This window comes from Blennius ocellaris (genome assembly GCF_963422515.1).
Source record: "Blennius ocellaris genome assembly, chromosome: 5".
NCBI classification, from domain to species: Eukaryota; Metazoa; Chordata; class Actinopteri; order Blenniiformes; family Blenniidae; genus Blennius; species Blennius ocellaris.
The window spans coordinates 29,121,943-29,146,991 of NC_137654.1; the positions used below are offsets into that span (position 1 = coordinate 29,121,943).

General features: G+C 48.2%; 1 protein-coding gene across 14 annotated transcripts in view; it reads left to right on the forward strand.

Annotated features, from left to right (window-relative positions):
• The window catches only part of huwe1 (HECT, UBA and WWE domain containing E3 ubiquitin protein ligase 1), a 34,806-nt gene extending 12,807 nt beyond the window's left edge, over positions 1-21,999 (forward strand). For 6 of the 14 annotated variants that reach the window (XM_080497269.1, XM_080497281.1, XM_080497279.1 and 3 more), the window contains 58 exons: positions 33-278; positions 563-696; positions 776-888; positions 1,277-1,459; positions 1,536-1,752; positions 1,843-1,965; positions 2,115-2,352; positions 2,584-2,931; positions 3,245-3,301; positions 3,588-3,710; positions 3,797-3,892; positions 3,985-4,254; positions 4,938-5,090; positions 5,167-5,294; positions 5,426-5,507; positions 5,720-5,896; positions 6,000-6,551; positions 6,655-6,850; positions 7,011-7,178; positions 7,280-7,428; positions 7,512-7,578; positions 7,703-7,926; positions 8,019-8,230; positions 8,349-8,531; positions 8,647-8,819; positions 8,903-9,042; positions 9,173-9,248; positions 9,436-9,534; positions 9,659-9,786; positions 9,864-10,023; positions 10,390-10,618; positions 10,741-10,919; positions 11,016-11,105; positions 11,288-11,448; positions 11,558-11,600; positions 12,333-12,695; positions 12,858-13,068; positions 13,308-13,432; positions 13,545-13,765; positions 13,851-14,242; positions 14,434-15,091; positions 15,179-15,905; positions 16,022-16,110; positions 16,485-16,641; positions 16,740-16,871; positions 17,017-17,232; positions 17,327-17,565; positions 18,282-18,384; positions 18,507-18,656; positions 18,735-18,980; positions 19,082-19,199; positions 19,293-19,433; positions 19,535-19,822; positions 19,907-20,012; positions 20,141-20,258; positions 20,542-20,723; positions 20,815-21,005; positions 21,097-21,999. In XM_080497269.1, the coding sequence (XP_080353395.1) occupies positions 33-278; positions 563-696; positions 776-888; positions 1,277-1,459; positions 1,536-1,752; positions 1,843-1,965; positions 2,115-2,352; positions 2,584-2,931; positions 3,245-3,301; positions 3,588-3,710; positions 3,797-3,892; positions 3,985-4,254; positions 4,938-5,090; positions 5,167-5,294; positions 5,426-5,507; positions 5,720-5,896; positions 6,000-6,551; positions 6,655-6,850; positions 7,011-7,178; positions 7,280-7,428; positions 7,512-7,578; positions 7,703-7,926; positions 8,019-8,230; positions 8,349-8,531; positions 8,647-8,819; positions 8,903-9,042; positions 9,173-9,248; positions 9,436-9,534; positions 9,659-9,786; positions 9,864-10,023; positions 10,390-10,618; positions 10,741-10,919; positions 11,016-11,105; positions 11,288-11,448; positions 11,558-11,600; positions 12,333-12,695; positions 12,858-13,068; positions 13,308-13,432; positions 13,545-13,765; positions 13,851-14,242; positions 14,434-15,091; positions 15,179-15,905; positions 16,022-16,110; positions 16,485-16,641; positions 16,740-16,871; positions 17,017-17,232; positions 17,327-17,565; positions 18,282-18,384; positions 18,507-18,656; positions 18,735-18,980; positions 19,082-19,199; positions 19,293-19,433; positions 19,535-19,822; positions 19,907-20,012; positions 20,141-20,258; positions 20,542-20,723; positions 20,815-21,005; positions 21,097-21,199 (11,193 nt within the window). In that variant the 3' untranslated portion in view covers positions 21,200-21,999. Of the gene's footprint in view, positions 1-32; positions 279-562; positions 697-775; positions 889-1,276; positions 1,460-1,535; positions 1,753-1,842; positions 1,966-2,114; positions 2,353-2,583; positions 2,932-3,244; positions 3,302-3,587; positions 3,711-3,796; positions 3,893-3,984; positions 4,255-4,937; positions 5,091-5,166; positions 5,295-5,425; positions 5,508-5,719; positions 5,897-5,999; positions 6,552-6,654; positions 6,851-7,010; positions 7,179-7,279; positions 7,429-7,511; positions 7,579-7,702; positions 7,927-8,018; positions 8,231-8,348; positions 8,532-8,646; positions 8,820-8,902; positions 9,043-9,172; positions 9,249-9,435; positions 9,535-9,658; positions 9,787-9,863; positions 10,024-10,389; positions 10,619-10,740; positions 10,920-11,015; positions 11,106-11,287; positions 11,449-11,557; positions 11,601-12,332; positions 12,696-12,857; positions 13,069-13,307; positions 13,433-13,544; positions 13,766-13,850; positions 14,243-14,433; positions 15,092-15,178; positions 15,906-16,021; positions 16,111-16,484; positions 16,642-16,739; positions 16,873-17,016; positions 17,233-17,326; positions 17,566-18,281; positions 18,385-18,506; positions 18,657-18,734; positions 18,981-19,081; positions 19,200-19,292; positions 19,434-19,534; positions 19,823-19,906; positions 20,013-20,140; positions 20,259-20,541; positions 20,724-20,814; positions 21,006-21,096 lie in introns of all 14 variants that reach the window. The other 8 variants (XM_080497280.1, XM_080497274.1, XM_080497271.1 and 5 more) reach the window with 8 other exon arrangements.
• Positions 22,000-25,049: the final 3,050 nt, after the last annotated feature.

Sequence of the window (25,049 nt, forward strand, 5' to 3'; positions counted from 1 at the left end):
ATTTTTTTTTAACTCTAAATTCTTCCACATAGACGCTCTCACATGAGCCCAAGGTTCTTCAGGAGGGCCTTTGCCAACTGGACAGTATTTTAACCTCTTTGGAGCCACTCCATCGACCGATCGAGGTGCCCGGCGGCTCCGTGCTTCTCAGAGAACTGGCGAATGCGGGCCACGTCACCGACGCCACCTTGTCCGCCCGCGCTACGCCGCTGCTTCATGCTCTCACTGCGGCGCACGCCTACATCCTCATGTTCGTCCATACCTGCAGAGTAGGACAGGTAAACATGTTGGCTACACAAACACCTCTCCGTTGACCTGGCTTTGGAGATTTTCTAGCGAAATAGGGCATTGAATGATAAATGTTTTTATTCATGTACAGACTATTTACACACATTTGTAAAATATGAGGAATCCAGTTACATTATAATAGTAAAAAGCCCAGTTGTTTGATATAGCGAACCAGCTTGGGTCACAATTTATTTACAAATAAATGCAGGTGCTGGACCAAGTCGTTCTTTTATTTCAAGCATGTATTAAAATGTTTTGCTCCCTTAATAAACAGAGTGAAATCAGAGCCATCTCAGTCAACCAGTGGGGCTCACAACTGGGCTTAAGTGTCCTCAACAAGCTGAGTCAGCTCTACTGCTCCCTGGTGTGGGAAAGCACCGTGCTGCTCTCCCTTTGCACTCCAAACAGGTGAGTTTCTCTTTCTTCACTTGGAGTTTTGCATTGACCCGAAGTCCCATTAAACGCTGCTCACGTGTGTCCACAACAGTCTGCCTCCAGGATGCGAGTTTGGCCAGGCTGACATGCAAAAACTGGTCCCCAAAGAGGAGAAGCCATCTGGCAGCGCTGCAGCGACTTCAGCCTCGAGCTCCAGGAGAACTGGTACAACTACCATTTCACTTTGTTCACTGAAAACACTGAAAATATTTCTTGGAACTGTAGCAGTTTAATGTTAAAGGAAATGGAAGCCAATTGGGGAAAAAAGCAGTCTAGAGTTGCTTTTGCTAACGCATTGGCGTTACCAAGTGGCACAAATTCGTCCGCAAAGATCACTCTAATCACTAATGATGTCCAGCGAGAGCTAGTTGTGGTTGAGCTATCCTGGTTGACGTGCAGATTAAAATCGCCCTGGGTGGTGGTGTGATAAACATGATGAGCTCAAAGCTTTTTTTTTTGGTGTCCATTTTTTTTCATGATATTTATGAACAAGTCATAATCCCTGATTTTATGTGTGAAATTGTAAAAATACATACATTTTTGTTTATTCCAGCAGAATCTGAGCCAGTGTCTGTGGATTCATCTGCCGGCGGTCTGCTGGAAGGCATGGGTCTAGATGGAGACAGCCTGGCTCCTATGGAGACGGACGAACCTTCTGCAACTGATCCGAAGGCCAAGTCCAAGCTAACGCCGGCGATGGCCACCCGCATCAAACAAATCAAACCCTTGCTCTCAGGTGAGAGAATCTTTTTTGTCTCAGTGTTTCTAAGCAATGACTTCTATCAATTCAACCTCTGTATTCGTCTTTGCAGCTTCGTCTCGATTGGGGAGGGCTCTGGCCGAACTTTTTGGGCTGCTGGTGAAGCTGTGTGTGGGCTCGCCAGTGCGCCAGCGCCGCTCCCACCACGCCACCAGCACAGGCACGACACCGACGCCCGCCGCCCGGGCCACTGCTTCAGCCCTCACCAAGCTCCTCACCAAGGGTTTGAGCTGGCAGCCTCCACCCTACACACCCACCCCTCGATTTAGGTTGGAGCAGGCTACTTACTACAAGCTGCCATTTGGTCCTTATTCTTGGCTTGTTAGCTTTCACACTGAATACGTTTCTTCTCCTTCCAGGCTGACCTTCTTCATCTGCTCAGTGGGCTTCACGTCACCCATGTTGTTTGATGAAAGAAAGTACCCCTATCATCTCATGTTGCAGAAGTTCTTTTGCTCTGGGGGACACGATGCCTTATTCGAGTAAGCATTGTGCTTCAATATTGTACCTGTTGCCTATTATGCTTTTTTTTTGTTGTTTGTATGTGAGGAATTAAAAAAAGATAAATGTCGTTCATAAAGTTTCCAGAATTAGGAACTTAATTTTTATGGTACATTTTTTTTTTTCACAGGACCTTTAACTGGGCCCTGTCAATGGGTGGAAAGGTGCCTGTGTCTGAGGGTCTGGAGCATACCGATCTACCAGACGGGACAGGGGAGTTCCTGGATGCCTGGTTAATGCTGGTGGAGAAGATGGTTAACCCCAGCACTGTGCTGGACTCGCCACACTCCCTGCCAGCTAAGATGCCTGGGGTGACGCCCACCATGCCTCAGTTCAGCGCCCTCCGGTTCCTCATAGTCACTCAGAAGGTCAGTCTGTACTCGGCATGCAAATTCCCGAGCTCCTTTCCAGCCAGTTGAACATGCAACTTAATTTCGTATTCACTGTTGCTTTTAGTATCAGCCTCAGCATATTAGTTCAAACTACAGGAAGCACATGGTTGGATAGTTGCCTTTTAAAATGGGTAATTGTCAGAACATTTTTTGATTTTTGTCTTGTACTTAATGTTTTTTTTAAAATTATTATTGTTAATCTCCTAGGCTGCATTCAGCTGCATCCGCAGTCTGTGGAATAGGAAGCCATTGAAGGTCTACGGTGGGAGGATGGCTGAGTCCATGCTGGCGATCCTGTGCCACATCCTGAGAGGGGAACCAGTCATTCAGGAGCGTCTGGCGAAGGAGAAGGAGGGGACCGTGCGCCCAGACGAGGAAGGCACCCCCTCTGGTTCTCTGGCACCCACTGTTGCCCCGGGAGCATCTTCAACAGGCAGTGAAGCGCCCCCAGTCAGTGGAACCCCTGCTGCGGTGCCTGCCGGAGGATCAGCGGACGATTCCACCAATTCTACCCCTCGCCGCGAACCACAGGTTAACCAGGCTCAGCTCACACAGGTATGTGAGAAAGTTGTCTCGTACTACTTCAGCTTTTTCACTTGATTGTAGATCTTTGCTGATCTGTGTGACTCTGTTTTAATACTTAAATTTTCTCTCTGGGTTCAAAGTCTGTTGACATCTGTTTTCCCTCGTTCATTCTTATCTGTGTAGTAGTTTGTTTCTCGGCTTTTTCTACTTGCCAGCTGTGGTTTGTCCCTGAAGTCATGTCAGTACTTTTTTTTTTTTGTTGTCAGCACAGGCTAACTACATAATTACACTTTCTCAGGAAGGCCATGTACTGAATCTCAGGCTACCGTTTGTTTTATAACAGGGAACACGCAGAGGCAGCGAGAATCACGCACAGGTCCACCAGCAGCAGGTCCAGCAGGTATAAGAGCCATCAGAGAGGAGGAGGAGAATGGAAAGAAGTGAAGGAATAGTCAGTGAATGGGGACCTCTGACAAGTTTGTTTTGAGGGGGAAAAGGTTCAGTTGAGTGTATTAGAAGGAAGAAAGGCCATATCCCGAGGCCTGGAAGACGTTTGATGAGCTTGATCATCCATCCCTCCGTTTACTTGGCATTTCTAGCTTCATAACGTCAACCTGATAATTCCCAGACCCCATTCCCATGCTTTGTTTATCACATCAGTGCCGTGCTTGTTTGTCCTCTTCCAGCTCATGGACATGGGCTTCTCCAGAGAGCATGCCATGGAGGCTCTACTGAACACCAGCACCATGGAGCAGGCCACGGAGTACCTGCTCACCCACCCTCCTCCGCTCCTTGGCGGAGCGGTCAGAGTAAGGCCTCGCAAACGGGAGTTTCACAAGTGTGTTCAACACGTGAAACTCCAGACCGCTGACGACGTTGCTCTGGTTTTGTCCAGGACCTGACGATGTCCGAGGAAGACCAGATGATGAGGGCCATTGCCATGTCACTTGGACAAGAGGTCAGCATGGAGCAACGCTCTGACTCACCTGAGGTGTGTCATTTTTACTGCACATCCTCAATTATTCATTAGCTCCCAGTCTTTTGTTGGGCAAGCGTTGACATTGTTCCTGTGTTCCGTTTCAGGAAGCGGCACGCCGTCGCGAGGAGGAGGATCGGCGGGCCAGGGAGCGGGCAGAGGAGGAGGAGGCACGCTGCCTGGAGCGCTTTATGGAGGCCGAGCCATTGGACCCCCAGGAGCTACATACCTTCACTGACTCTATGCTACCTGGCTGCTTCCACCTCCTGGATGAGCTGCCGGACACAGTTTACCGGCTGTGCGATCTGCTGATGACCGCCATCAAGAGGAGCGGCCCAGAGTACAGGGACCTTATTCTGGGCCAAGTTGTCAACCAGGTCAGTAGATGCCTGTTTTAAGTTTTGTTAGTTGTTTGGCAGATAATGTGACATGGAAGGAAGAAGAGATTTGTTTATCAAAATATACATGCCATCTGGGACAACTAGGTATCACTGTATGACAGCAGAATACTGCTAAAAATATATAAATTGCTTCTTTGTTTGTCAGACGGCGCCAATAAAATCTAAACAAATTATACAATATGTAGAAGAAAGTTGGAGGGGAAAGCGGCAAAAATTTAATTGTAATAATAAAAATGAATGCAACTCAACCACCAGTACATGTTTTTGTTGTTTTCTCACGGCACATTTTTAGACTGATGAAACTTATGAGACAATATGCTACTTCTGTTTACAATATTTGGTTTCAGAATTAAGATTCACTTTCCCAAAAGAAAAAATGTTGAACTGATAAGTTGGTTTTTATTTGAAAGTTGTGGGTTTTATGTTAATTTAATGTGATTTGTCGGAGCCTTTCAGATTGCGTGTATTGTAGCTTTGTGTTTTTATCAATTATATATGCCTGTAAATGGAGCAGTCTATTTTTGCTTTATTACAAACAGCAGTAACAATATCTTCAGTTTTTGCTTTCTTCACAACAAAAATGTCACAAACTGTAAAGGATTGTGTGGGTTGACACTCGTACACCGCCTCCAGGCTGATTGATTGTTATTTGCTTGTAGGTGTGGGAAGCAGCAGACGTGCTGATCAAGGCGGCCGAGCCCCTGACGACCAGTGACACAAAGACGGTATCGGAGTGGACCCGGCAGATGGCCACACTTCCCCAGGCCTCCAAGCTGGCCACAAGGATCTTGCTGCTTACGCTGCTCTTCGAGGTAATGGAAGTGAAGATCAGACGGTATTCATTCCTAATGGGTGGAACGGTTCAAGCCAAGCTTGTTTTCATTACAGGAACTGAAGCTATTAGGAGCCAGAGTGGTGGAGAACAGCGGCATTCTGGACTTGTTGATCAAGCTACTTGAAGTTGTGCAGCCGTGCCTGCAAGCAGCTAAAGAACACAAAGACATCCAGACGCCAAAGTACGTTTTGCGTAGCCCTGCGTTCATTCTTTTGTTGCCTTTAATGCCAGCTTGTAATCATACATTTTTATGTCTTCTATATCAGTTTTATCCAAGTTGCCTTTGGCGTCAATGTTTGATTTTTTTCACAGATGGATCACACCCGTGCTGTTGATCATTGACTTCTATGAGAAGATGGCAGTCTCTTCAAAGCGCAGAGAACAGATGAACAAGGTAGAAAGCGGAGCTACAGAGTTGAAAGCAGTTGCATAGAAAGTATTCTTTCTCAATATTGAGAACAGAGGGTGAAGAAAGAAGCACTGTCAACTGGCAGCCTTTTTAAATCTCTAATGGTGTTTCTGCATCTACAGCTTTTGCTCTCTTGTTTTTGTCTTAAGTGTTTTCTCCTTTTGTGTACAATAAATGAATTCTCTTTGTGCTTTTAGTATCTGCAGCCCAATGGAAACAACTGGCGATGGTTCGATGACCGCTCCGGTCGTTGGTGCAGCTACAGTGCTTCTAACAACAGCACCATAGACTCAGCATGGAGGGCCGGAGAGAGCAGTGTGCGCTTCACAGCTGGACGCCGGAGATACACTGTACAATTTAACACCATGGTGCAGGTATACACAGTTTTTTTACCGCTGACAACTGTTGCCCGCATTGAACGGCTGTCTCAAAGGTTTGCTGGAACTTATCGCTGTCCAAAACCAATTTGTTAAACAGGTGAATGAAGAGACCGGTAACAGGAGACCCGTGATGTTGACTGTCCAGAGAGTGCCTCGCATTTCCAAGCCTCCCAAGACTGGTAGTGTTGCCGACTCGGAGCGCGAGGAGGGGGAGAGGGCCAAAGTTGATGAAACCCAGACCGACATCGACTCGGGGACGGCAGTGGAGATGAGCGCTCCGAAAGATGATTCGAGTCAGTTGAAGGAGACCACGACTGTCCCCCCGCCTTCCCAAGAGTCTGACTGCACTCAGGGAACGGACATTGTTGTGCAAGGTCTGTCGGAGGACATGACCACCGTTCTCATTCGGGCCTGTGTCAGTATGATCAGCGTTCCCGTCGACCCCGACACCCTTCATGCCACACTGCGTCTGTGTTTACGCCTTACCCGCAACCACCACTATGCAATGATGTTTGCCGAGTTGAAGAGCACGCGGATGATTCTGGGGCTGACTCAAAGCTCCGGCTTCAATGGCTTCACCCCACTCGTTACTCTGCTGTTCAGACACATCATCGAAGATCCCGCCACGCTGCGGCACACAATGGAGAAGGTGAGTCTCGTATCAGTGCACGTGGTACTACTAATACTCGTCCGATGCTCGTTAAGAGCAAGATTTTCTCCAAAGTCTCAATTTTCATCGATCTGATTTCCAGGTGGTGAGGTCGGCCGTGACCAGTGGAGCAGGTAGCACCACCTCGGGAGTCGTCTCGGGCAGCCTCGGCTCCAGAGAAATCAACTATATCCTCCGTGTCCTGGGCCCTGCCGCTTGCCGGAACCCCGAATGCTTTGCTGAAACTGCCAGCAATTGCGTCCGCATTGCTCTGCCAGCACCTCGCGGAGCTGGAACAAGTGAGTGTGCAACTATTTCGAGTCTTCGAAACAAAATCTGGCATTTGATCACATCTAATTTGATTTGAAGTCACTAGTGTGGCAAATCTGGCAGATCTATCTGATGGCTGTATCCATCCACTTAAATGTTTGAAGTCTAACATGGGTTGTATCTCTACAGCCTCCGATGACGAGTTCGAGAACCTTCGGATTAAAGGACCAAACGCTGTCCAGCTGGTGAAGACCACTCCTCTGAAGCTGTCTGCTTTGCCAACGATCCCGGACACTATTAAGGAGGTCATCTATGACATGCTCAATGCGTTGGCTGCCTACCATGCTCCCGAAGAACGTAAGGCATTCTTCTAAAAATCCATACGGCTCTTTGCAGAAGATTTAATTCTCGTATTCATTTGAGTGTTTCAGTTCCGTGTGTGTTGTTGCGCGTTACAGCTGAGCGTCCAGAAGAGCGTGCTGCAGCCGTGCCCGGTGCTCAGGACCTGTGTCAGATTTTGCAAGATGTAGGTGATGATGTTTACCAACAGTACCGACTCACTCGGCAGGGCAGTGACTTTGACTCCCAGTCTGCTTTCCATATCAATGTAAGTCTGATTGACAAGCAACTTGTTCTTCTCGTTTATTAAAACATGGCACTTGTTTCCTGAACTCCATCTCTTCCTCTCAGACTCAAGTGTTTTCGGCTGACGGGGGCGTGGCTGAGTCTTCACAGTCGGGAACGCCACAAGGAGAAGGTAAGATGAATCTGATGTGATCCTACAAAATGTGTATCGTTCTTTTCAGAAAAGCTTGCGCTTCGAGCAGTATCGTATTCTTCGGGTTATTTCCCTTGACCTTTTCGGTGTTTACTCCCGCCAGCCTCCACACCAGAAGAAATGCGAGAGGAGAAGAAAGAGCAAGAGGGAGAGAAAAGTACCACTTCAGAAGAAAGCAAAGCGGCCAAGGTTAAGGCGAGCAAGCCTTTAATGCCGACCTCGACCATCCTGAGACTGCTGGCTGAGCTGGTGCGCTCTTACGTGGGCATCGCCACCCTGATCGCCTCCTACTGCTACACGGCTGGACAGTCTGAGCTCATTAAGGAGGTACGGGAACAAAGTCACCTTTGTACTGCCATGCCTTTTGTATTTTATCTTCCCCTTAACTTTTTTTTCTGATAATATTTTCTTCTAACCAGGACTGCAGTGTTTTAGCCTTCGTGCTCGATCACCTGCTGCCACACACCCAGAACTCCGAGGACAAGGACACCCCAGCATTGGCACGTCTCTTCCTAGCAAGCCTCGCAGCTGCTGGCACAGGCACTGATGCTCAGGTGGCCCTGGTGAATGAGGTCAAGGCCGCCCTCAGCCGAGCCCTGGCAATGGCAGAGGGTGCAGAGAAGCATGCCAGGTAAGCTGTAAAGAAATAGAACGTCAGCCTCACATGGATACTGTAAATTCAATGGACACTCGCTTATATCGGTAGTTCCAAACACATTCTCACTCTGTCCGGTTCACTCGTTTTGCAGGCTTCAGGCAGTGATGTGCATCATCAGCACCATCATGGAGTCGTGTCCCTCCACATCCAGTTTTTATAGCACAGCCGCGGCCAAGACTCAGCATAATGGCATGAACAACATCATACGGCTCTTCCTCAAAAAAGGTCTGGTCAATGACTTGGCTCGCGTGCCCCACAGCTTGGACTTGTCCAGGTAAACAATTTCAGTCTATTCATTGAAACGAAGCGGGCTTTAAGAATGGAAATAACCTTTTATAATGTGTATAGAAGAATTATGCCCTCATTTGACATCTCACCATTTGCTTTAGTCCCAACATGGCCAACACAGTGAACGCTGCCCTGAAGCCTCTGGAGACTCTGTCGCGCATCGTTAACCAGCCCAGCAGTCTGTTTGGAGGCAAAGGAGGCTCCAGTAAGAACAAGCCAGAGCATGACACTGTGGGCACTGCACGGGATAGCAACAGCAACACTCAGGACCAAGGTATCCACATGAGACGGACGGAGTTCGTCGTGCGTCCCGTCATTCCCGGAATGTCTCTCGCTGACGTGTGGCATCTCTTTCAGGGGAGTCTGGTGAGGCGGAGCCAGTAGACGGCAGCCACAGGGTGCAGGGAACGGACACTGACCTCATGGATGGAGAAACGGAGGGCGACACCGTGGTCATTGCTGGGCAGCCAGAAGTTCTCAGCACACAAGCCATGCAGGTAAATTAACATTAGATGGTACAATGTGGTTATAATTAACGGTTGACAATTAGATTTTTCGTGCTTTTATCTTCTCGTCAGTCGTTCTGTAACTCACAAAGAGTTTGTGTGTCTTGTCCTGTTCGTGCAGGTGGAGAATGAGCTGGTGGATCTGATTGACGAGTTGTTGGAAAGAGACGCTGGCACCGTCAACAGCACCATCATTGGTAAAAAGCTCAAAATGTTTTAGATAGACGTTTTGTGGAAAACTTTTAATGTCACTTGATAAGAGGATTTTATTTAAATGTGTTTACCTGCGTGATGAAAAGTGAAAGTACTTCGGTAATGGAGTAATGTGTCCTGAGTGTAAACACCAGTGGAGTTGCTGCATCACTGGTTTTCTGTTGCGTTTAGTGGGGCGCAGCGGCGAAGATGAATCACAAGAGGATGTGTTGATGGACGAAGCTCCTTCCAACATTAGTCAGGCATCAACTCTTCAGGCCAACCGTGAAGGTGAGACCTTGATGCGTTATTATTATTAATGGCTTCTTTTACTTGTCTTCATGATTGCTTCTTCTTTTTCTTTTTTTTAATCTATTGAAGATTTTATCTTAAGCAGTTGCTTCTGTATCATCAGATTCCATGAACATTCTCGAACCTGAGGACGAAGAACACACACAGGAAGAGGATTCCAGTGGCAGCAATGATGATGAAGACAGTCAGGATGAAGAAGAGGAGGAGGAGGAAGAGGAAGAGGAGGATCAGGTATGCATCGTTGCAGTGTGTCCAGTAAAGTGTTGTTTGTCGGTACTGAGGACTCGCGTCCGCTACTTTTTCTGAAGGATGATGAGGAAGGGGACGAGGATGACGATGATGAAGGCTCAGAAATGGAGTTGGACGAAGATTTTCCCGACATCAATGCTGCGCCTCACATCCGCTTCGAGAGATTTGACAGGGACGACGATCTCATCATTGAGTTTGACAACATGTTCTCCAACAATGGTGAGACTTGACTTTCCTCCTGAAGTTCACTGTGATCAGATTGTCGAATTTATGATATCTATGATCTATGATGAATCTATGATCTATGATACTCGAAATATCAAATTATTGTTTGGAAGCCAATACAGTGAATCTATTTCTATAATTAATGATTTTGTACATATTCAAGTGTAGCTTGTATTTAGGAGTTACAGTTTTATCAGATTGTTGCCCTTGTCCTCATGCTATGGTAAAAACAAAAATACTTCACAAAGGAGATGTAAACAAAAATTTCAAACTTGACTATATTTCCAAAATGGTTCTTGGGGTTTGTGCCAGAGCTGTTCCCCTAATGTCTGCCTACTGTTTTGTTATTCTTTCCATCAGCTGACATCCCTCCCTCCCCAGGAAACATCCCTAGCTCCCACCCACTGATGGTGCGTCACGCTGACCACGGTTCCCTCACCCTAGGTGTGGCAGGCACCAGCAGCCGGCTGGCGCAGGGCATGGGACGCAGCCAGCGTACTCTGCGCCAGCTCACTGCAAACAGCGGACACACCATACACGTCCACTATCCTGGCAACCGCCAGCCCAACCCTCCACTCATCCTGCAGAGGTGAAGCCACGTTCGTCTTTGCTGCTGTGCTTAAATGCCACAGCTCACGAGTAATGGTTGCACTCGCTTTCCTGTTTGAGATTCATAACAAAAAAAATGTGTCTCTCCTTCATTTTCTTCAGATTGTTGGGCCCCAGTGCGGCAGCAGACATCTTGCAGCTCTCTAGCTCTTTGCCTCTTCAGTCCCGTGGTCGTGCACGCCTCCTGGTTGGAAACGAGGACGTGCATATCATCGCTCGTTCCGATGACGAGTTGTTGGACGACTTTTTCCACGAGCAGAGCAGTACTGGGGGGCAAGCAGGTGAGCAGTAAAGTGATGGTGGTAAAACATTGAATCAGTGAAATGACAATCCACAACTTCCCAACATGTATTTCATGTATATTTCTTTCTTTATAGGCACCCTCTCCAGTATTCCCACTGCCTTAACGAGATGGACAGATGAGTGTAAAGTGCTCGATGCCGAGAGTATGCACGACTGTGTTGCAGGTATATTGATTAAACAGTCGTATCTAAATCGAAGTAATATGGATGTACATTTTATTTAATTACACTGCACTTGTAATGTAATTACACAATAGTTTCTTTGCCATAAAAATGTATTTTTCTGTCACATTATTGACTTGGACACTTGTATCGGTTAATGCCAAGAACAACTTGTTTGTCTTCAGTCGTGAAGGTGCCAATCCTGCAGCATCTGGAGAATTTGCGAGATGAGGAGCTGGAGGAGCGTCGGGAGAAGAGGAGGAGGCAACTGGCTGAGGAGGAGGAGTCTAAGCAGAATGAGAGGAGGGCCTCTGGTGCAGAACAGGCCAGAGAGCAGAACCTGCAGGTAGTCACACAGTGTCTGCTGGGCTTTTGGGAGGAGAGTCGCATTGTATGCCTCTTTTGCTGGGCTCTATTACGATTTTTGTAAACTTGTTTTTCTCCATTTTTGATAGGGTTCTGGATTGGGGACTGTTAATGGTGCAGAGAACACTGCAGGTACTGATGTTTATATAGCTGGATGATTACTTTTTATTCACAGCATAATGCATTATCGCCTCTCGGTTGGACAGCCCAGTGAAGAACAAGCAGCCAGCTTGCTTTGCGTGCTGTGGGATGAGGTAGTAGTTTGTATAGTTTTAGGATCACACCAGATCTGGGAGATAACTATACAGTCTACTGTCTTTCTTATGGCAGCGCCATACCAGCTCGACGTCTTCCGTTGCAGAAAGATAGTTTGTGTTTCCTGAATGTAAATTTAAAACTATGGAAATGTAATTGTCTACATGTTGATATTGCACCTCACGTGTTGCTTTGTATTTTCCTGCAGCCGCCTTTGCTGTGGTGAGGTAGTAAGTTGTGTTGTTGTTGGGGATCAGGATTGTGCACCCCGCTTAGGAGATAACTATACAACTTACTGCCTTCCTCAGGGAAGGCCCCAAGCATCTATGTGGAAAATAATCGATGAGTCTATTGTTGTTGTCGTCTGACTCTGTTTGCACTGTTTTGACCTTTAAACAGTATCACCTTTCAAAATGTTTGTAACGACCACATGTCATCAGCTGTGTACTCCTACTGTTGTAATGAAAGGATGCACATGAGATCATGTTACTGTTGATTGATTTTGTAATGATTGTTTTTATTTTTTTTTCTCGTGTTTCAATCTATTTATTGAGCTTTTTATTCTTGGTTTACGTGACTCCAAACACCCTTTCTCTGTGGACGTTGCAGAGGGCGAGCAAGCCCAGGGCGGCTCGGTGTCATGCCTGGACCCACCCCGGGTCTCGGAGGGCTTCCTCACCGCCCCGCCATCTGGAGAAGTCACTCCCACCACACCCGCGCCGCACGAACAGGCCCTGGTCTCTCTGGAGACGGCCATCAGTCAGCAGGTCCACCAGCCTATATCTGACCTGCTCCTGGCCGAGTCGCACGCCAGCACGCTCGCCGTTCTGGCGAGGGCCGGCCTTCCTCCCCTGTCGGCAGCTGACAGGCCAAACAGTGAAGCGGAGGCATCTCAGATGGAAATGTCCCCGGCGCCCACAATCGGTGAGAGAGTCGGTGGAGGTGGAGGAGCGTTGGATGAAGGCAGGGAAGGTAGACTAACTTTGAACACTATTTGTAAAGACTGGTCCACAGCAAGGATTTATAATGTAAATTATGTTAATTGAGGTTAACTCTGCAGTATTTTGGGGAATTCAGATTTTTGTGCAGTCAGAACAGAGACATTTCTTCACATTTCCTTTTTTAACCCTTCAGCTTCCCTGAGTCCAGACATCGTGGAGAATGCAGAGCCAGCAGCAGTTGGCGTGTCACAGCTTGAAGGGTCGCCTATGGATACCAGCAGCCCTGCGTCTGCCACCCAAGAAGAAGCTGCCCCCAATCCCGCTCAAACCACCCAGCTGTCCCAGGAGCTCTCCGGTAGTGGGGAGAGCGGGCTGACCGACAGGCAGACTGACGCAGATACTGGGTAAGTAATGTGAAGTCTCATCGTTTCCCAGTGTAGTACCTGCTAAAAAAAATAGATTTTTGTTTGCTCTCTTTATTCGCCGAGTCCCTGTTTTCTTTGTCATGTTCTGTTTAAGGTGTTTATTTGAGATCCAAACTTTAGAGTTTTGTATCAGGCAGTCATAACACCATTAATTTCTCAATTTATTAAAGAGGTCGCATGTTTTTGGTTGAGTGAGTCTTGTCCTCGTGTCTTGGCAGCTCTACTTCGGTTTCTTCTCCCGGGGAGACGATGCCTCGGAGTGACAGCGCTGACAGCCAGTCTCAGGCTATTCAGGAGGAGCCGCTTCCATCCACCAGCAATGATGATGAGGATCCTCTCGCAGGTAAAAGAAGAGAAACGAGAATAAACGTGTATCCCTTAATTTTTTTCTTTTTTGTTCTAGTATAAAAATCTTTTATCTAATTTTTTTCCTATCTCTATTTCTGTCTTGGCAGGTATCAGTTTGCCAGAGGGGGTAGATCCCTCCTTCCTGGCCGCTCTTCCCGAGGACATCCGTCGAGAGGTGCTGCAAAATCAGCTTGGCATCAGGCCGCCTTCCCGTCCTCCCGCTGCTACAACCCTCCCCACGTCGACTGCACCTGTGCTGGGAGGACCAGGGGTCACCGAGGTCAGCCCAGAGTTCCTGGCGGCTTTGCCACCTGCCATCCAGGAGGAGGTGAGAGACGGGGAAATTTATTGTAGTAGATAAAAAAAAAAAAATAGACCTTTCACTTGGCTAAATGCACCATTTATCATCTCAGGTTCTTGCCCAGCAACGAGCGGAGCAGCAACGTAGGGAACTTGCCCAGCAGCCCCCACAGGGCGACACCCCTCTGGATCCAGTCACTTTCATCCAGACTTTGCCCTCGGAGCTCCGTCGCAGTGTCCTGGAGGACATGGAGGACAGCGTGTTGGCCGTCATGCCCCCCGACATCGCCGCGGAAGCTGCCGCGCTGCGCCGAGAACAAGAAGCGCGCCAGAGGCAACTGATGCACGAAAGGCTGTTTGGCCACAGCTCGTCTTCAGCCCTGTCGGCCATCCTGCGCTCGCCAGCCTTCACTAGTCGGCTGGGGAGCAACCGCGGGGTCCAGTACACTCGGCTGGCCGTACAGAGAGGAGGCACGTTTCAGATGGGGGGAGGAACGAATCACAGGTAAAAACACTTTTGCAAGTTTTGAGAACAAAATGTTTTGGAAATTTTCTTTTAAATGACAATTGCTGGTTCAAAGCTTTGTGGATCTCGTATGCCATTTATTCCTCCCCGTTAACTGAACATAATTGAAACACTCGTATCAATGAAAATGTCTGTTCCCAGGTTCAGATCTTGCGCATTTGTTTTCTCAGGCCGTCAAGTTCAAGCGTGGACTCGTTGCTGCGCCTGCGCGGGCGACTTCTGCTCGACCACGAGGCCTTGTCCTGCCTGCTGGTTCTGCTGTTCGTGGATGAACCGAAGCTGAACACCAGCCGCCTGCACCGCGTGCTCAGGAACCTCTGCTACCATTCGCAGACGCGCGGGTGGGTCATCCGCAGCCTGCTGTCCATCCTCCAACGCAGCAGCGAGAGCGAGGTGTGTGTGGAGACGTCGCGTCTCGAAGACTCCCGGGGGAAGCGGAGCGCCCAGGGCGGCTGTGGAGCGAAGGGCTCGGCTGCTTCCTCCCTCTCCTCGTCGTCCTCGTCATACTCGTCCTCCTCCTTGCAGCTACTGAACAGGGTGGAGTCGCGCAGCTCCAGCCAGCTCTCCTGGCTGTCAGTTTCTATGGATGCCGCTCTGGGCTGTCGGACAAATATTTTCCAGATTCAGAGGGCATCAGGTAGGAAGCATGCTGACCGGCACTCCACCGGGAGCGCCACCGGATCTGGAACTCTGGGTGGAGGCATGTCGAGCGCTGCAGCAGGAGTCGCCTGCGCTGGAGGAGGAGGAGGCTCTACTGTTCACATCCACCCACAAGCTGCTCCAGTGGTCTGTCGACACGTGTTGGACACGCTCATTCAGCTAGCTAAGGTGAACATCCTAGTTTCTGCGTTAATATCCACTGTCTGTTCTCCGCGGCAATAATTCAATTATTTACCTTCCGCTTTCTCCTTGCAGGTTTTCCCGAGCCACTTCACCCAGCAACGCTGTAAAGATCTGTCCGCTTCGTCGTCCGACCTGGATTCTCGTCTCTGCTCTGGCCCTGCGGCGGTCGGGGGAGGGGGTGGAGGCGGAGGTGGAGTCTCCAGGTCGGGATCACAGTCCCAGAGCACCCCCATTGCCTCAAACACCCAGAATTCCTTGGGGTCCTCCATCGCCACTCCCCAGTCTCTAGGAATCTCTACTGATTTTTGGGACCTGCTGGTCAAGCTCGACAACATGAATGTGAGCCGTAAGGGCAAAGCCTCGATGAAGACGGTGCCCCTGGGCGGCAGTGCCGAGGCCGAGGGAGCCCAGTTCAGCTTGGAGACCTCCCCCCTCGGCCAGCTGATGAACATGCTGTCCCACCCTGTCATCAGACGGAGTTCCTTGCTCACCGAAAAGCTGCTGCGCCTGCTCTCCCTCATATCCATTGCCCTCCCCGACAACAAGGCCACCGAGGTGCCCGCGGGCCATCCCACCCCGCAGGGTGCCAACCCCAGCACGGCCGCCAGCTCAGGAGCCGCGGCCCCAGGCCCAACGCAGACCGTGGTGCCAGTAGGATCCATCCAGCCGACTGTGACGGTCCCAGGAGCTTCTGCTGGAACTGCAGTCCAGGGGTCATCCTCAGGGACAAGTCTAGCAGCCTCCCAGGCGTCCTCAACCACAATCTGTATACCCACGTCTACTGGAGCAAGCGCTGCAGGTAGTGGTGACGTCACAATGAGCCATCAGCTGTTTTAAGATTTATGCCATAACAGCAAGTGGAACTTGTTTCATTACAAAAGGATTTGTTTTAATTGAGTTATTTTGCTTTTTCAGGTAAACAGAGGGGCACTATGAGCATTACAGAGAGTGACAAGATGGCTTCCAGTGGACTGACAGAGAAACAGCTTCAGCTTTCTGTGGAGGTAAGGAAGAAATCATCAGTTAGAAATTGACAACCTGAACTTGACCAATTCTGTTACTGCTCTTGATGTCTGTGTATATAAAGTCACTATTTTTATAACGGTGGTCTTCACTCTAGTTGAGTTGATAATTTTACCTAGAATGACGTGAATTGACAGCTCATTCAGAAACTTTTCAGCTGGATTCAGGAACGTATAGAAGCCAAACAGATTAGCTGATGAAGTATCATGATGGCAGCTCTCAGAATATCATCACACTTAAATTAAATTGTTAAAATATCTTCATTCATGCTTTAGTCTGTTTTCGCTCCCTTCACCTATTGGAGTAATTATCCCGGATATGTCTAACGCCTATTTCTATATTTCTTTATTCCAAGGTGCTGACATCTCACTCGTGTTCAGAGGAGGGTCTGGAGGATGCAGCAAACATTCTGCTGCAGCTGTCCAGAGGAGACGGAGCCACCAGAGACACTGTCCTCAGGCTGCTGCTCAGCGGCGCCAGACACCTCGGATACACTCTGTGCAAACAGATCGGTCAGTGCTGCCGCTCCACATGAAGGCTTAGGTTAGAAAAGATGTTTTCCGCACACTTACACTTCCCCTCCCCCCACCCCACCCCCCCTCTTTCTCAGGCACATTGCTGGCTGAACTGCGAGAGTATAACCTGGAGCAGCAGAGACGAGCACAAGCAGATTCTCACTCCCCAGATGCTCCTCCGGAGGACTCCTCCATATCGGCCAGGCTGAAGGGGAAGATGACCAGCAGGTTAGCTAGGGATCATTCATGTTACTCAAGCTGCTTCGTGGGAGAGCGAGCGAGAGGGAGAGAGTGAGAAAGGGCGACATACTGTACGCATGTAATGTTTAATATAACGTAACTGCAATTTATTTTTGTTTTTGTGCGTTTGTTGGCCGGGGCACAGGTTCGATGGTTCAGAGAGTGTGGTGATTGTGGCGGCGCAGAAACGCACGCTGGGAGGCCGGGAGCTGCAACTTCCCTGCATGAGCTCGCTCACCTCCAAAACGTCCACGCAGAAGTTCTTCTTGCGAGTGCTGCAGGTCATCATCCAGCTGCGCGAGGACACGCGACGCGCCAACAAGAAGGCCAAGCAGACGGGTCGGTTAGGTGAGAAAATGGGTTTTTAATATGGAACGTTATTCTCTGAGGCGAGCGTGACGTTACCGAGACCTTCCCTCACCCGCTCTTTCCCAACGACCAGGCTCCTCCAGCCTGGGCTCTGCCAGCAGCATCCAGGCTGCGGTGCGTCAGCTGGAGGCCGAGGCCGACGCCATCATCCAGATGGTGAGAGAGGGACAGAGGGCACGCCGGCTACAACAGGCCCCCCCACCCACTGCCCCTTCTGCCTCCGCCGCCGTCGTCGCTGCTGGATCCTCAGCGGCAGCCCCACATGCTCCCACTGGCGCTGCTCCCCCTGCTGGCACGGCTGCTGCTGCCACGGTTAGCATGGGCCGCACTGACAGCAGGCATACACACCGCACACACACACACACACACACACACCCTCGTCGGAGACCGTTGAATAGGAACATGTTGGCTCGCTCTACGGCCATCACAGCTCAGAGTTACCGGAGGAGTCATCAATATAAATGCTTATAAAAATGACCATCGGCTATTAACGTGACAAACGCTTAATTTAACTTTGCTTGTACTACTTTTGCTTTGTGCATTTGGAAAAATAAGCTAACCCAATAATCTGTATACAAATCCTTTTATGTTGTAACCAATTGATGGTTTTCTATTTTTTGTAAAAAGGCAGTGTAGAGTCGCCAAAGCTGGTTTATGCATTGTGACGTCTCACTCTGCTGCTCTGACTCGGGACAGATCTGCCTGTGATTAACTGCATTGTGTGTCGGGTTTTTTTGCACTGACAACTTCCATTTGTGACGGAGTGAATGTGAATGTACTGCCTGACCGGTTCCCCTGATGTCTGTTTGCTGGCTGACGTGGCTTCATGCTTTTGGCCCTCCCCTCCTCCCCTACTGACTTCCTACTTTCTCTCGGTGGATCATGGGAATGTGATTTTTTTTTTGCATGGCAGTCTCGCTCAAAATGAAAAGAGCTGTCATGTTAATCATGAATCATCTACTTTTTTCTACCCCTCCCTCCCTCCCTCCCCTTTACCTCATTCTGTCTCTGGTTTTAATTTCTCATAGTCTGAAGTGCAGTCGGTATCAGACGCTCAGGCAGCGCAGAGAGACGACTCTCCAATGGACGTGGACCAGCCGTCTCCTCTGGACCAGGACCCGCCGCCTCTGGGTAAGACATGTCAACCCTTGGCTCCCGTATCATTTACATCCTCACTATTAACCACCTCTTAACATGGTTGTGAAGTGTCTGAGCGGCTCTTTGACAGCAGTGCTTATTTATTGTTTGTCCAGACGAGGAAGGGAATGGCCAGTCGGAGAACGAGGAGAGACTTCCAGACCTGCCTCTGCTGAGCGAGCAGCTGTTGCTGGATGAGCTGTGGGACATGCTGGGGGAGTGCCTGAAGGAGCTGGAGGAGTCCCACGACCAGCACGCCGTGCTCGGTAGGTTGAAGGTTTTCTCGCTGCGTCCTGCGGCGTCGAGACGTAGCTGACCGTCCCCCCCGTCCCGCTTCTCCTCAGTGCTTCAACCCGCAGTGGAGGCCTTCTTCTTGGTCCACGCCACGGAGCGCGAGAGCAAACCTCCCGTGAGGGACACGCGGGAGAGCCAGCTGTCTCACATCAAGGACGAGCCCCCTCCCCTCTCCCCGGCGCCGCTCACCCCCGCCACGCCGTCGTCCCTGGACCCGTTCTTCTCCAGGGAGCCGTCGTCCATGCACATCTCCTCAAACCTGCCGCCGGACACCCAGAAGTTCCTCCGGTTTGCTGGTGAGCCCCAAACGCTTGAAAGTGGCGGGACAAGTCTTTGTTCTCATGTGCTGCGATGTCTAATAGGAGTGTTTGTCCCCCCCCCCCCCCCTACTGTTTAGAAACTCACCGCACTGTGCTGAATCAGATCCTGCGCCAGTCCACCACTCACTTGGCCGACGGGCCTTTCGCCGTCCTGGTCGACTACATACGCATCCTGGACTTTGACGTCAAGAGGAAGTAAGCGGGATCATCCTGGCAACAAATGACCAGGCGAGTTTATTTTAATATGAAAGTCACTGACGTTTCGATGCCGCTCGCCGTCGTCTGCAGGTATTTCCGCCAGGAGCTGGAGCGACTGGACGAAGGCCTGAGGAAGGAGGACATGGCCGTGCACGTGAGGAGAGACCACGTGTTCGAGGACTCCTACCGGGAGCTGCATCGCAAAAGCCCAGAGGACATGAAGAACCGGCTGTAAGACCCCATTGCTCCCCGACGCCCGGCGCCCGTCCGGTTTCCCCCCGTCCCAGAGGCGCTCACCCCACGTCGCGCTCTGCCGCCTCTCCCCCCTGCAGGTACATCGTGTTTGAAGGGGAGGAGGGCCAGGACGCCGGCGGCCTGCTGAGGGAGTGGTACATGATCATCTCCCGGGAGATGTTCAACCCCATGTACGCCCTGTTCCGCACTTCGCCGGGCGACCGCGTCACCTACACCATCAACCCCTCGTCCCACTGCAACCCCAACCACCTCAGCTACTTCAAGTTTGTGGGGCGCGTCGTGGCCAAGGCGGTCTACGACAACCGGTTACTGGAGTGTTACTTCACCCGCAGCTTCTACAAGCACATCCTGGGCAAGAGTGTCAGGTGATCGAGGCGGAGCAGCGAGCGCGGTAAAATGACGAGCCCCTTTAATGGTCCTAAATAACCTGCTTTCCTTGGCTTCACCAGATACACGGACATGGAGAGCGAGGATTACCCATTCTTCCAGGGCTTGGTGTACTTGTTGGAGAACGACGTGTCCACACTGGGCTACGAGCTGACATTCAGCACAGAGGTTCGTTTGGTTTTTGATATTTTCATTACCTCGCAAGTTGGCATTTCATTTCTTCGTGACAGTTCTGTAAAGATTTTCCTAAATCACTCTGCTTGGATTGGTGTGTGTGTGTGTGTGTGTGTGTGTAGGTCCAGGAGTTTGGGGTGTGTGAAGTGAGGGACCTCAAGCCAAATGGAGCTAACATCCTTGTTACAGAGGAGAACAAGAAGGAGTACGTCCACCTGGTGTGCCAGATGAAGATGACAGGTGAGGAGTTTCCCCATCTGCAAAAAATGTCTAATCACCAATTCTCAGTTTCACTGACAAAATCCATGTTGGAATAGAAAGGATTTATGAGACGTTCAAGCAATAAATGCAGGTTTGACTGGTGCCACTAGGTGGCAGCACTCAAATTCTAAATAGAAAAATTGAGGCGCTTCTCCAGAGTCTCTCTGCAGCTGCTGCTCAGTTTCCAGGTTGTCAATAATGTAACGTTGAAGGTAAATGGTGAGAAACGAGCCCGAAGTGACGACTTGACCCCGTTTTCCAGGTGCAATCCGCAAACAGCTGGCGGCCTTCCTGGAGGGATTCTACGAAATAATCCCCAAGAGGCTGATCTCCATCTTCACTGAGCAGGAGCTGGAGCTGCTCATCTCCGGTCTGCCCACCATCGACATCGACGACCTGAAGGCCAACACCGAATATCACAAGTACCAGTCCAGCTCCATTCAGGTGGGACGGATCCACGTCACCGGGTCTCGGGCCTCCACTCTTATTCCTCTCCCAGACATCTCTAACCCTCCGTCGCTCCTGTGAAATGCAGATCCAGTGGTTCTGGCGGGCCTTGAGGTCTTTTGATCAAGCCGACCGGGCCAAGTTCCTGCAGTTCGTCACCGGCACGTCCAAGGTTCCTCTTCAGGGTTTCGCCGCCCTGGAAGGCATGAACGGCATCCAGAAGTTCCAGATCCACCGCGACGACCGGTCCACCGACCGCCTGCCGTCGGCCCACACCTGGTAAACACACGGCCGCTCGGCACTCGCCAAGCTCTGCAAGAGACGACGTGGTCATGTAAATAAATAAATGTCTCTGTTCCTCCGTCCTCAGCTTTAACCAGCTGGACCTTCCAGCCTACGAGAGCTACGAGAAGCTGAGACACATGCTGCTGCTGGCCATTCAGGAATGCTCGGAGGGATTCGGACTGGCTTAAACCACAAGACTCTTTCTCTCACACACACACACACACATGCATACACTTAATTTAGGTCTGCCTACTCCCGACATATTCACACTGATGACCTTTGAACGCACACACACACACACACACCATCATAGACGTGACCGGATTACTTGTTGAATGGCCTCGACTTGCTGCTTTGTGACCACACAAAGGGATCAAAGCAGCAAGAGAAACGGACTTGACACCGCGACCACGCAGAGCCTCACTCTGACACCGACGTGTCGCTGACTAATGGCAAAAAATGCAAAAGACGGGGTTTCAGAGGATAAACCATGGACTAATATAAGAGATGTTTTCTTCATTTAGTTTGATTTCTCTGTACAAAAGGTTTGGGAGTTTATTATGTTCAATCTTTTTTGTTCTCTGGCTGTGTAAAAAGAAAATAGAGAATGTTGTTTGAACAGGATGGTTATAAAACCTTTGGGGAAAAAAATGTTGGCGGCTTCCTGTTGCAAATTTGTGACCTCACGGGCCTCGACGACGGGGGACATTTTTATGCGGGGAGGGGGTGTGTATGGACAACTTGAGACGTTTTGGAGATATTCACAAAAATGCACTTTTCAAAAAAAGTTTTGTGGCATTTTTAAGGAAGGATGGTACAAAAAGTAATGAAGAGGGGGGGGGGATAAAACCTGAAGGAGGTAGAGAAAAGGAAAAAAAAAAAAACATTAACCACAAATTCTAGAGTATTTTTGGCTATTAAATTGCTGACCCAGCCTTGAGCCTTTGAATCAGAGTGGAATAACTACATGAATAAATGCATAAACTTGCGTTCATTGTCTCATTTTAAAGAGTTTCAGACGTCGTCCGCGGCGAGTCGACTCGTCGTCCGTCTGTTGGAATAATCCCACAAGATTCTCTGCAATCATCCTTTCATCGATTGATTTTCGCGGCGGCTCCGTGATTCCAGTCCACCACTCGGGGAAATTTGCTTCAATCTCGTCTGCGGCGGCTTGACGCCGTCTGAAAGCCGAATCCTCGAATCCTCGAATCCTGCTGCTGCTTTTAACGTCTGGCAGCCTTCAGTTCCTCCTCCGCAGTCAAACTGAACCGGCGGGGGGGGGGGGGGGGGCAGGGGGGGGTTAAACTCAGGAGCAACTGACTAAAAAAAAAGTAGTGATTCGAGCCAAAATGTCTCTGAAGTTTGATGCAGATCGATTCGCCACGTTTTAATTAACCTTTTTACAAATTTCATCTCGTCGCATGTTGGGTTTTTTTTATTTTTCTCGGCTTCGACGGCAGAGTCGCTTTAATGAAAGCAAATCAATTTTGGTGCGTGTGAAATCTTGTTAATGGAAACTGTTAAGTTCAGAAATGACTTTTGAAATAATTAAATTAGGTTTGTTTTTTGTTTTTTTTCTCCAAAATAACATTTTTTTTTTTACGGTTTAATTGGACGTCTGTTGGCCTGAAGCTGATCAGACGTCACCAGTTCAACACAGACACACTCTAGAGTTTCTATTTAACCTCCTGGGCACCGGGAGCATCAGGAACCTCGTAACTCACAGGGAGAACATGTAAACCATGATCACCGTCTAGAACCGGAACCATTGAAGCAACTCCGACTTCACGTGTTTGAAATCAAGTGTCAAGATTCAACCCAAACTTTTAGAAACGTAAAAATGTGAGCGCTTTTGGGAAAATGCTTTCTTTTTAAAATTGAGTTCAGTTGAAATTCATAAGAATCTTTTTTTTTTTTTTTTTTTTTACATCATTGCCAGTTGAAACACTGATTTGAGTCACTGGAGGTTCCATTGAGGTCTGGAATTACTAAAGTAGCTGCTCTGATCTTTTCGCTGCGTGGTGCCGTTTAAACTTTCTGAAGCCAAAACTGAAAGCCGTAGTTGCATTTTTGGTTTTGTTTTAGTCGACGACGGAGCTCAGAGCCACTGGGAACGCTCCCTTTTTTTTTTTTTTTAAATGGCTCCCGAGGAAAATGTGCATTCTCTGAGTAACGTGGGAAAAATCTAACTTTTAAAAAGGATCCAGGATGTGACGATCAGACGACATTTTCTAGGGGTTTCATTTTGCAAGTGTTAAATTTTTTATTTTCTTTTAACGTAAAACGGCGGTAAAATGTATTTTTCTATCGCCTCTAAACAAACTGGGCTTCATGTGACCCCTGATCTCCAATTAATGCAATAATATTATGAATCTCTTTGCAAACTTATACAGAAATGATGGAACATGAAAGGATAAAACTTATTGAACGTGACGGTTTCAGGTCTTCATTGTTTATCATATTAACAACCGATATGCAGATTCTCTTTCAGCCTCTTCCAGCAGTGCTTTGCACCGCCGCCTCACTAGAAACAGACCCGGGTTCGATTCCAGGCCGTCGGTCAGCCGATGCAGCTTTATCGAAAGATTGAAGCAATGAATGGCTCGTGCAAATGGTTGGTCGGTTGATAAATAATCAAGATTTTCCTGGCCGTGATGAGACGGATGATGTTTGAACCCGGAGCAGATTTATTTCCTCGCCGTTCAAGCGTGACGAGACGATAACGTCCAGGTGAGTCTTTGCTAAAACGACACCGACGAGAAGCCAGTGAATTATTTAAACCCGAATCTGCTCAGCTGGCGGCTTTTTTTTTTTCTTCCTTCTCTTTTACAGGTCAAATACTTTATTCAACACGTGTAGAGAGACGCCTGGACACGGAATCCAACCTGACACACAAACATGTTTTATATTTAATCAACTAGTTCAGTTTTTTTGAACAGATTTTAACTAAAAAGTGGAAATATACAATTTTTCACGGGAACTATTTGTGAGGATTCGATTTATTATGTTCTGATTACACTTTGATGATATAAAAAAAAAACTTGTCACTCTGTGATTCAGTATAGGAGATTTGTTAAATACTTGAACTAATTTATTTCTCAAAATCTTTTTTCTCCCTTTTTTTGGATAATTTGTTAAACAAACCTTGACGGAGCAGATTTTCTTTTCTTCATTCTCAAGTTGACATTTGAGCTAATAAATCAATAATTTTAATTAACACGTTTTATTCTTGTGAAGGTTGGTTGAGTTTTTCTATTAGATTTTTCTTTTTGCAGATATGAATTTTTTGATGGAACATCGTAATTCCTATTTCACTGTGTGAAATGGGTGATTATGGGAGAAATGCAATATTAACCACAGTGAGTGGTCAGAGATCAGGGAAGGTCACGAGTTTGACCCCCGATGCTAAAAGTGAGAAACGTCCATCGTCTTCCGGCTTCACCGAACTCAGTGAGCGGTTATGTTTTATATTTGCTATTAGAATACAAGCATCAGTTGGACTCATATTTGACCATAAAAGAAATGAAACAGCTCAGTTAGATAAATAGATCAAATGTTTAAAAAAAAAAAGTTTCTCTCCTCTGGTATTTTTAAGAAAATCTATTTAATTATATAGGCTACTCAATATTTATGGAATTTTGTTTTAATTTCATTAGATCTCAAAAAGAATGAACCTTGAAAAATGAGTAACACATTTAAAATAGCCAAAGAAGAACAAATATAAACCTGAGTGCTCAATACCGCCCCCTGCAGTGAAGCACTGGCTCGCTCACTTCCTATTATTTTAACAATTAGGATTTTTTTTTTTTTTTTTTATCAGATGAGCCAGGAGAAACATTGCATGAACTAAATTACATTTTTATGAAAACATACAATTAGAAGAAGAATAGAGCTTTTTTCCTCCCCAGAGGGAAACACAAACAGTTAAAGGTGAAAAGGTGCAGAAATTATAAAATTTAAGAATTAAAATATGTAAATATGTAAACAAGAGCAAAAAAGAGCACAAAAAATAGAATAAGTAAAAATAAAAAAAAAATT